The following is an 11,175-nucleotide window of genomic DNA, read 5'->3' on the forward strand; positions in this document are numbered from 1 at the left end:
GACCATGGGGGGGGGGGGGGGGAGCTTTGCGATTCGGTTTTAATTCCATATAAAATTACCAATTATCCCCGTCACATTTATGAGAATTCCCCGAAAGATAATGCTTCTACTTTTAGCAGTGATGACAAATACCTTGTTCGCTTAACGAAACTGAATTTTACCCTTGTAACGTAATGAAATTTGAGGAGATCGCTGTAAAGATGCAGAGCATCAACTGATGTAAACTTGTCCCGATACTTTTTTAGATGAGAAACGCAAATCGCAAGTAATGTCAAAAAGAGGCCTCGTCCTAAATACTGCTCGTTTTCATAGTGCAGTGGTATCTTGTAATCAAGGAAGTTAGTCACCATGGAAAAACGACTTTAATCTTTGCATGTTAGGCAATCCTTTCAGTCTATAAGGATAAATCTGGAAGTCTGTATCTAATTTCCTTTCTTTTTCTATAGAAGTGGATTCGGGGGATGACCTTTTAGTGCTTCAGTCTGGCAAATTTCTGCATCAGTGGCTAACCTTTCCAGATCTGACTGCTCGAAAAAACGTTCGCTCAGGCGTAATTCAACCATGGAAGAAACATCACAGAGAGAAAACGAGCTCGCAATATCTTTGGAGGGCACACATACTGGCCTTCAAGTCTTTGAATCCATACTCTGGGTATTTCTCGTTGGATCTACGGCTTTGGGAAACACCTTGGTTTTTTTGTCTTTGTACAAGACCAGAGGATTCCGCGCACCTCAAAACTATTACATAGCGTGCCTCGCCGCCACAGACTTGCTCTTCGCCGTTTTGTGTATGACGTTATCCCTTGGATCACTTATAAAAGGCCGGTGGATTTTCAGTGATGCCTTATGCCAAGCTCAAGGCAGTCTTATATATATCTGCGCTCTCGTTTCTCTATTCACAATGGCTCTCATCGCCATCAACCGGTTTTTCAAGATAACAAAGTCTGTAGCCATTTATCGGAGAATTTATAGCAAGAGGAACATTTTGCTCTCAATTCTTGTGGCTTGGATTTTCGCAATTGCTTTGGCGACGGCCGTGTTTTCATTTGGAACTCAACCGTTTCGCTTTCATACTGGAAAGAATCTCTGCTTTCTAGACATGAGCCACCACAAGGGCATCCCTCTGTACACACTCGGGGCTTATGGTGTGGTTTGCGTTGTAATATTTCCGTCGATGCTATTCTGCTACTTCAAAGCTTACTGGAGGGTTCGGGCACATTTTGCCGAGATTTTGAACTCGAGACTTGCTCGAGATGCTTCGGGATCTTTTGCCGACGAGGCGAGGATTACTCGGATGTTGTTCGTTACCCTTATTGCGTTCCTTGTTTGTTGGACACCAGCTGTGTGCACGGATGTTTATGAAGCACTGTGGGGCCAGTATTCGCTTCCACGACAATTGTACTTTTGGCAACTGGTGCTGCTAGTGAGCAACAGTGCTGTTAATCCAGTCATTTATGGACTTATGCGACGGGAGCTCAGAAAGGCATACAAAGATATATTGACTTGTAGAGCATAAAATCAGTAAGGGCATCCACCCCCTCCAGAATAGACAAGAGTCTAATGACATTTCACTTCCATAATTGGCCAAAAAGAAACTCCTGTATACAAACCAATACAGTTTTCAAGTGGACAGATGACAGAAAAAAAAAACAACATAATTATCAACTTTACACTCTCCAACCTGATATTATAACAAAAGAATAACAGACACTGATAAAAGAGAATGATATTGAAATCTAGGAAATGAAAGGGTTACTAAAATGCCATAAAAGTGAGGCCTTCCCAGCCGGGTTCATAATTTTCAGGGCTTTCGATCGGGGAAGTGGTGGGGGGAGGGTTCCAAGAGAGGAGGCCGGGGGGGGGAGGGGAAGGAGGGGAGCTTGTTAATAAACTTGAGAGGAAGGGGGGGGGGGCTTGTTAATAAACTTGATGGGAAGCCAGAATACCAATAATCATTTCTTCCCTCTGTAGTGTTACCAGACTTAATTGATATATGCTTAATTTTATGTTACAAAAAAAAAAAAAAAAAAAAAAAAAGGTAGAACTTGGATATTAACACGATTGAGATCGTTTGATCGACAGGAAGTTGTCAAATGTCTAGACTGTGGTTACAAAAATACAAGTGTTTTCCTGTTTTAGGAGAGAATCATTATTTCAAGCTGATCCAATGTTATTCGGATCGTCTTACACATATTTCATTCCCAGCTTTTTTATAACATAAAGAGGTTATTATCAGGGCTTCACGAGCTCGCAGCTATTGCTTCCAGACTTTTGCCAGCGGATTTGGACCCCCCCTAAATTTGGAACCCCCGGTCCAAATCTGCTAGTGTCGGGATATGGACCCTCCCCTAAATTGCCTGCACGGGAATAATAAGGGGTTTCGAATGGTCTTTGCGAGCAGCGTGTCTATTTTTGCGAGCACGAGCAGTTGTCAAATTTTTCTTGCGAGCAGCGAGCACTTTAGAAAATACAGATGGCGAGCAACGAGCACTTTAGAGAAAAATACAGATGGCGAGCCGCGAGGACTTCGAGTACTTCGTAAATTTTCCGCTAGTCGGAGTCTCTCTCCTATCGATAGGATACGTTGTTTTGCGCCAAGTAATAGTTAATGATCTGACTGGGCAGTTCAACCAGTCCCAGCACCATACAACCCTGCTTGATGCCAAATTACGTCATGTAGTCACGTGAGTTAGTCGGGGTAGCACTCAAGGAGATGTACTAGATGGTCGATAACGAATAAACCGAAGAACGAAGTGCTTGTCATGGAGCTTCGTGCCGAGTTTTTCCGATAATACATACAGCGCCTCCAAAACAGTTACAGACTGAACTGTTGAAGAAAGACTCAAGCCAGAGGTAAGAATGTTTCAACATTTTTGTCAACTACATCATACTGATCTAACGTTTATACATATTTAAAAAATAACTGCAAAGCAGGATTAGCAAAATTTCGAGTAATCGAGCACATGTTATCGAGAATGCGAGCATGCAAGCAGTTGCAAAAATTTTGCGAGCACGAGCGAGCGAGCACCCATATAATTTTTGTGAGCAATTAGAACAAAGCCAAATTTTGCGAGCACTCGACCATTCGAATACCCTACCAACTAGATTTTGCATCTCTATTTCTTTTTAAGCAGCTGTAAAATATTTGTTGCAATTTTTCCTTCTGCTGTACTTTTAATGTGATGTTCTCTTTCTCTTCAATCATTTTCGCGTTTTTACGTGAGGTTCTGCAATTATTACGTGACGCCGGTAGCTATTTATTTTTGCCAGTATTTACCTTTGCGATACTGGTGCAGTGTTCTACCAACTGAGCTAACACGCCAGCCCGTCGACGGGTTTAATACGAACCAACACATAATGACCAGCTCCCAGTTGGCTACATAAGAAGGGTTCATTACCGCGAGAATCGCTTTCTTACATTCATGAAACCGCAGTACACATTTATTGATTTTCATATGCTTGTGGGTCCCCCGCCGGGCCTTCGTTCCTCAAGGATTCTAAACTGGTTTGTTCCAGAATAAATCATGTAAATTGACTCAGAGCACGCGATGACGAGAAGATTATATTTTGACTCGAATCTCAAAACTCGCCACCCGGTAAGACAGTTCTTCTTTCCTTTGTTGGACAGCTGCAGCCGTTCTTAAGTGTCTGTTAAGCTTACGATGGCTCTCTAAGCATCAAGCCCAGCCTGAACGGATAAAACATAAAAAACGAGGAGACATCATCTTTCATCATGGACGCCGAAGATGGAGGAAAATGCATCAGCTCTAAGCGTCAACAGGAAGATAGTGTGTGGAGTTGGTTTGTGTGCGGTCTTGGTTTGATATCAAGTATTTTGATTCTTGGATTCCTTTTTAGTTTTGGGGTATTAAATCCTGTCTTGTTAGAGGACTTTCGACAAGGGAAAGCTCGCACAGGTAAGCCGTTACGAGTTTTTCGGCCTTGACCGAAGGTCAAACTTTGCACATGAGATGAACAAAGTAACTTGAAACGGGACTCAAAAACAAAAGCCTGCCTGCAGGCTAAACAGACCGTCGTTAACCGGCCTTCAGTGAAACCCCTGGATCATAAGTTCGACGTTTGAGTCAAGCGCATGAGTTCGTCCAAGTGAATTTCGATCGCTAAGTAGGTGCTAGCTATCCGTCTGCGGGTAGACAGACAGAGTGTGCGAAGATCGACTCTCAGATACATCACGATCTTTTCCTGAATCGAACATAGAGAATAAATTAAAAATTTTCGTATGATATTGTTAATTTCAGCTTCGGTATCGAAGCATTTGTACTTGAGCTTGACCGCAAACCCAATTTTTTACATTGGAAAAATCTAAACATTGCTGACCCTGCTGTAGAGCGAATTCGGACTCGATTGACGACGAAAACACACACAAGGCTTTTTTTCTACTTGAAAATGCATGGGTCTGATATGCAAATTTACTGCCTGTAACGACTGCACTGTTTTTGAAGATGACGAAGGGTGGCCCAGTTACGGGAAGGAGCGTAGGGTATTGTGTAGCTTGCCGTAAAGCAGAGTTTGAGACAAGCAGCAAAGCAAATTCTAATGGCTACGGCGAAATTACCAGCGACCAGTCAAGGTTTTCAAAACTAGCAGGTCGACGCTAGTATTCACACGACCCCACAAGCCCCCAGCTTTAAACCTCATCGTGTTTAAATAAAGGATATGATTGATTGATTGATTGATTGACGCTTTTGTTAAATTTGACAGATCTTGAGCAACCCGCCAATCCAAAGTTTCATAGGTCAAGAGGATCGCCTTGAATTCTATAAAAACTACCTATGACTGAGGCGGATCCAGTGGTGGTTCGGGTGGTTGGGCCGAACCCCCTAAATTTTCCCTCAAAATACTGGAAATCATGTTTCCGAAGACCTAATTTTCAAAATATCCTGGGGGAGCATGCCCTCGGACAATTCTCCGAACCTTACTAGACTAAATCCTGGATCCGCCCCAGCCTATGATATTTTTGATCAGCTAAGTTTTCTCGATTCGTCAAATTTACCCAAAATCAGTAACGACTGCCGGTCATTTCGTGTTTTGAGAACCTTGGCCGGCAGCCAGTCATTTAACCACAGCGATTATTGAAAGAGTCATGGTAATGAAGCGAAAAGTCTAGCACTTACGAGGTATTACAGTATATTTTCCGATGCTTGTCTGATTTTGGACGTTTTTTTGGGATTGTTGTGATCAAGTTGTGGTGCTTATCATGACTAGAATTGTCTATGGTGCCCCATGAATGAAGCTCACTTTTTCTTTACTGTTTTGGAGTTTTCGGAACCGACTGCGGTTAATAAAAAAGCGATCATAATTTGAATTTTGAATTTCGAAAGGACTCCTTGACCTAACAATACCAAATGTGGTCCGAATACATGTTGCTAATACGGCTCAAGCAGTCGAAATTTTGCCTTATTTGAAGCCTCGCTTCGACGCTTGGCCCGACAATCGCTCTTTACCCGTTTGGTTGAACCTAATTTGCAGTTCATGGTCAGTTCGTATCTTATGAAGTTCGACGTTTGGCCTAGGTGTTATTAGATAACAAATACAACCTTATATCGCTACCAGTCCATCTGGTAACATTTTTTAGCAATGTCCCAAAAAAGAGAACTTTGTGCAAATCTGCTGCTTCTGGCGATTACAACGTCGGACCCTCCTATAAAGTTTTAACAGATCTTTACCTGGGCGTGCCAAATGCACGAATTTGCATGCCATTTCGAAAACAGATTCAGGTAGAACGGGTGACATGACGTAATTTACTCCATGGTTAATTCTAGACTCGCTAGACACCGAGATTAGGTTTTCCCAAGGGGAAATATTTCTTAATTTATAAATGTTTGACTAATTTTTATTTCAATGGTATTCAGATTCACCATATGGGTAGGCTAAACTTAAGAGGCCATCGCATTCGGATTCTCAACTTGTTTACAGACATCGAGGTCATCGAGAAATGCAACCTTATTCCCTGCTGAAATGGTTATTCGGGATTTTCAGCTCGATTTTCGTTCCAAAAAGGTTAAGAATAGATCTCTGGTCTATAAATTCTTCATGGTTACTATTATTTGTAGCATCTTTGATTTTTTTTTTTTTTTTTTCGCAGCATGGGTGGGATCCCTGTGCATGGCATGTGCGTCGTTCTTTGGACCTTTGGCGGCAAAATTGTGTGATCGACTTGGCTGCCGGGCCGTCAGCATAAGCGGCGCGTTGATATGCATCGTGAGCCTTTTGACCAGCTCCCAAGTGCCCTACATGTGGATGTTATATTTCACCTTTAGCTGTATGTATGGATTTGGCGCGAGCTGTGTTCACACAGCTTTGTTTTTAGTGGTGTCTGCGTCTTTTGATAAGGGACGATCTTTAGCCACAGGGACACTAGTAGCGGGTCACGCTGCAGGCATCATGATCGTGTCTCCTGTTTTACAGGTTTTACTTGATAGTTTTGGTTGGCGGACTTCATTTCTTATATGGGCCGGTTTGACTTCACCCATTTGTGTATTCGGCTTCTTTTTCCATAAAAACTTGAAGAAAGAGCCTGGGTATCGAAGAGGGTCCATAGAACATCAAGATGAGAGTTCTTCACATACATTTACCATCTGGAGACATCCGCCGTTTGTAGTTTACACAGTATCAACTGTTATTTTGTATCTTCGACTTCACATTCCACAAGTTCATATGGTGAGCTTAAAGCATAAAATTACCTCACCCTTTTTATGTCAAGACATGTAGCGTGACCCATCCCCCCCCCACGCCGCCCCTCCCCAGCTCCGCGGCCAGTAAGCTGAGTAACTGGCGAGTTTTTGGACGTCGCACGAGTGAAGGCAAAGAAATCACAAAAACGAGAGGGCGAACGTAGAACGGCAAACACATAATTACCAGTAGCACTATAGCTGCCTATTTTATGTTTTCAACATTTGGCTTTAAAGCTCACGCGAAGGCGTATGGTTTTAATAAATTACAATTTTACCTTCATTGAGTTGATTTATCGCCGGTGTTTCGAATTCTGACTCCAAATTACTCCATATACTGCACGCTCAAGGGTCATGGGTTGTTTGTTCATTTTGTGGATACACTCTGGCCTCCAACCTTATTCCCAGGGCCTTTTACCCCAACTAAGGGAAAAGGCCCCAGGAACGAGGTTGCCTGGCCTCTTCTTATATTTAATATAAGCCCTTGTTGGGATAGGCAGCATGGATATCTTCAGCAAATTTGAAACAATTGTATGTTTCAAAGGTTTCATCACCTTACTTTGATAGCCTTGTTCAGTTGAGTAAGGAATGTAAAATTCTACATTTTGTAAACCTTTACTGTTCATTTTACTTCAGATAAGAGCTAAGGACAAGCCATAATTTTCTTTCCAATTCAAAAGGGCAAGCTGATTTTATTTTCAAATAAATATATATTTTGTATTTACCTTGACAATATCTCACTGCTCCTCCTCTACTTATGGCAACACTAGCCCCTGGAATATCTTGTTCTTTCATGAAGTCCAGGATAACTTCATCAAATGGTTGTATTTGCTCTGATATCAGTCCATTGGCTCTTGGGGATTCTAAGAAATCAAAAGTCAAAGACTGAACAGGAAGCCCAGTGATTTGTCATTCCAGGGTGCCGTATCCTGCTTTCAGTGGCAATGAGTGGCTACCTGGTGTATTGCAACTCCTTTTTATCCCTTTCAATCCCTAAGAGTGACCAGCATGTAATTTCTCCTTACAATGTCACCCTAAATCACACACTAAGGTTAGAGGAATAAGGAAATGATCTCCAATTAAAGAAGCTCTTTGTCAGCATCTTAGGAAATGTATAGAGTAGCATGTGAAGAATATGCATTCTTATGTTAGGGTGTAAAGGTTAATACCCTGTAAGGATCAAACCTGGGATGCAGGGATCAAGAGGTCATGTAAGGGGTCCCCTCCCATTGCTGCCACCTGTATTCACTTGTTTTATTTTTCTTTGATTTCTTTGGTTCTCTTTGTTCTTTCATTTGTTTTGTTTTTGGGGGTTTCAATCATGTTTGGTTTATGTTCTTTAGTTTTTATGCCAATTAATTAATTTTGTAGCTATTGTTATCATTCTTTTCTTTTTGGTTCCTTAATTATAATAAACTTCATTACTAGCTCTGAATAGTGTATTTTCTGCATTCAGTTCTGTCCTCCACTCTCACAGGTATAGTAACTGTTATAGTCTGTAGAGTATGACAGGTGCACACTTGTTTTTTGTTTTTTCATTGCAACTGCCAGAGTCAGTGCAAAAGGTGGCATTCTAGTAAGCATGCATGCACACAAAAGATCTAGATCCAGACTGCCGTTTGTGCAACACATTGGGAACACGGCTCAGAATTGCTCTGGGATTAAGCAAGATCTATTTAAGCTCTGTCTTACTCTATGGGCCCGGTAACTTCAGCCATAAATAGGAACTGGCTGATATTAAAAGCTGTACCTACCACACGAAATCCAGTAGTTATGATCACTGAGGAAGCTGACTTGGCGAGGCTCTGCTTGAAAATCCATCTACACAAACAAAATATTAAAAATAATCATGTTTTGCTGATAACGATTCAGAATTAACAAGGTGATCGACGACAGAGCCACGATCTCTGTATGATTTGTTTGATTCCAAACTCTGATCAGCTCTATAGCCGATTCATTTGTATGTAGTTGGTTCAACGTGATAGTTTGTTCAGTTAAGTATAAAATCTAAGATAACGTTCAAGGTACTTCCTGTGCGATAAATAACAAGATGTCCACATAACTCCATACTATAAATATACTTCATATACTAATTTTGTAAAAAGAACTACAATCTGTTCTTCTGGCCCTCAATAACATTTTTGAATGAATCCTAGCAAAACAACTTGGGCCTTTTTATCAAGATATACTATCAGATCTCATCTCTGCATATAGCCCAAATTATAGCTGTGAAACCTCTTTATTAAGACTGCAGATAGAAGACTGGAGGAAAAGTCCTGATAGTAAATAAACTGTGGCAACTGTTTCTAGGGACTTATCAAAGGCCTTTGACAGTTTCCCTCGTCCTCTCTTGCTTGCCAAACTTAAGGCTTATGGTCTTGGCGAGAATGAGCATTGGACTCTTGAGGAGCTACCTTTTTGCAAGAACACAGTGTGTGAGTATTGAAGACACATTTTCTGAATGGGAGTTAGTGAGAAGAGGAGTCCCCCAGGGAAGTGTCCTAATGGCCCCATATTTTTCAACATTCACATCAATGATTTATTCTATCACATTAAGCAGGCAAACTTGAATGCCTATGCCGATGATCAACAGTTGTACTTGTCTGACAAGGACTCGAAATTAATGCTTAACAGACGGCTGGAATATGAACTTGGAATTGCTAACAGTTGGTATGAGCGAAATGGCATGATTGTAAATCCAGACAAGCATCAGGCAATGATGATTGGTGCAAATAGTGAATATGAATTTTCTTTCCCAGTTAAGAATTCAATCGAATTATTGGGTGTAACTATCGACAAGGATTTGAGTTTTAATTGTCACTTCTCACAGATATGTGAAAAGGTTAATAAATGATTTGGTGTTCTTAGAGATATAAAAACATTATTACCAGTAATGTAATGCTGCATTTATATAAAGCTTTTTTTCTACCACACTTTCAATATTGCTCTCTTATTTGGCATTTTTCTGGTACTAGAAATTGTGATAACAGAGTCTTTGAACAAACGTATTTTACGATTTATTCTTAATGATCCACTGTCTAGTTATAATGATCTGTTAAAGAAAGCAAAGATAGCATCCTTATATACTGGAAGACTTATCAAAACTCTAACGGTAGTTTTCAAGAGCTTATTTGTTTCTATGTATCCTGGATATCTAAAAGAACTTTTTGTTCTTCGTAATTCCAGTTATTCACTGAGAGGAAAGAATATTTTGACTCTACCTATACCAAAAACAACAAAATATGGTCTTGAGTGCATCCGATATCAAGCAGCAAAAACTTGGAATTTGTCCCCAGACAGCATGAGAACAATTACATCATTTAAAGATTTTAAGATAGCCGTAAGGAAAATGAAATTTTAGTAGTATTTTTTATTATTGTATTAGTAATAGTTCTACTTATAATTTGACAGACTTGTGTATTTTTCTTTCTCGAAAATATTAGCTCAACAGAGCTACTCTGAAAATTCGAGTTGAAATAAAGTATATGTATGTATGTACGTACGTATGTATGTATGTATGTATGTCTGTCTGTCTGTCTGTCTGTATGTATGTATGTATGTCTGTCTGTCTGTCTGTATGTATGTCTGTCTGTCTGTCTGTCTGTCTGTCTGTATGTATGTATGTATGTATGCATGCATGCAGTTGTTTCATAAAAGAAAACAATGACAAAAATAATAGATCACTTCCGACCTAGGACCGATGCTTCGTTTCTTCGAATGAATCGTGCGACCAGCTGTTTTTTTTTTTCTTTGTAAAAAAAATTGCCTTTGTTGGGAAAGTGATACTGTTTGAAATCACCTTGGGATATAGCTACTGTATCTAAAATAATGCTGTCCAAACTTACCAGCGGGTGCGATGGATTTGCTTTTAATGCCTTATGAGACAACTTAGTTTCTTTAACCATCGCGCCGCCATTTGGGCTAGCTCTTATTCTCGTCCCCAGAGCCACACGAGTAACGACACGAACATAAGAGCTCAGTCAAGGACTCAGTCAAGGACTCGGGGAACGGGAATGTCGTCTCGAATGTCGTTTCAAAGTTTGCACAAGCGCAGTCGTTTAAGAATGTTGCTGATCTGAGACACACGCAACGGAGCAAGCGGGTGAAGAGAGAATGCAAGAGATCTGCAAACGGTCTTAGCCCAGTTATTCGAAGATCGATATTTAAAGCGCTTACCAAAGGTGAAATTTTAATCTGCGTTTCTTTATTCCTTTGTTCAAAAGCCTTTTTAAGATTATTTTCTCTTTTCTTTTTTTGTACCCAATAACTATATTCTAGACAAAAGGAATTAAACTTAATTTTCTTTTAAATATTTCAGACCTGACATCGGATTTCACACTAGGCTTACCAGCTTTGATTCAGTTAACCCGGCCCTGGCACGAGAGGAACGAAAGAAGATAGTAGTTATTCGTTTATTCTTCATTCAGCTAAGCTTTTAAATTTTTTAAATAAAACTTTCGATTTCAAAACTCTGGAGTCCCCCG

At 40.5% G+C, this 11,175-nt stretch overlaps 2 protein-coding genes and 2 long non-coding RNA genes across 4 annotated transcripts; 3 read left to right on the plus strand and 1 right to left on the minus strand.

The window, feature by feature from the left end:
- Positions 1 to 185: 185 nt before the first annotated feature.
- LOC148725785 (melatonin-related receptor-like) lies at positions 186 to 2,151 on the plus strand. Its single transcript, XM_088730778.1, has 2 exons — positions 186 to 265; positions 447 to 2,151. The coding sequence occupies exon 2, from the start codon at positions 562 to 564 to the stop codon at positions 1,513 to 1,515; it is 954 nt and encodes a 317-aa protein (XP_088586904.1). The 5' UTR covers positions 186 to 265; positions 447 to 561; the 3' UTR covers positions 1,516 to 2,151.
- A 556-nt stretch (positions 2,152 to 2,707) lies between these two features.
- Positions 2,708 to 8,120, plus strand: LOC148725786 (monocarboxylate transporter 4-like). Its single transcript, XM_088730779.1, has 3 exons — positions 2,708 to 2,852; positions 3,628 to 3,916; positions 6,106 to 8,120. The coding sequence occupies exons 2-3, from the start codon at positions 3,733 to 3,735 to the stop codon at positions 6,729 to 6,731; spliced, it is 810 nt and encodes a 269-aa protein (XP_088586905.1). The 5' UTR covers positions 2,708 to 2,852; positions 3,628 to 3,732; the 3' UTR covers positions 6,732 to 8,120.
- On the minus strand, positions 2,846 to 10,681 carry LOC148725787 (uncharacterized). The gene is made up of 4 exons (XR_015990818.1): positions 10,537 to 10,681; positions 8,446 to 8,512; positions 7,417 to 7,554; positions 2,846 to 3,687 (listed from the first exon to the last, which is right to left on the minus strand). It is a non-coding gene; the product is annotated as an uncharacterized LOC148725787 (long non-coding RNA).
- Positions 10,682 to 10,686: 5 nt separating this feature from the next.
- LOC148725788 (uncharacterized) lies at positions 10,687 to 11,160 on the plus strand. The gene is made up of 2 exons (XR_015990820.1): positions 10,687 to 10,872; positions 11,010 to 11,160. It is a non-coding gene; the product is annotated as an uncharacterized LOC148725788 (long non-coding RNA).
- Positions 11,161 to 11,175: the final 15 nt, after the last annotated feature.

The sequence above is a fragment of the Stylophora pistillata genome, chromosome 8, assembly GCF_964205215.1.
Source record: "Stylophora pistillata chromosome 8, jaStyPist1.2, whole genome shotgun sequence".
Classification (NCBI taxonomy): Eukaryota; Metazoa; Cnidaria; class Anthozoa; order Scleractinia; family Pocilloporidae; genus Stylophora; species Stylophora pistillata.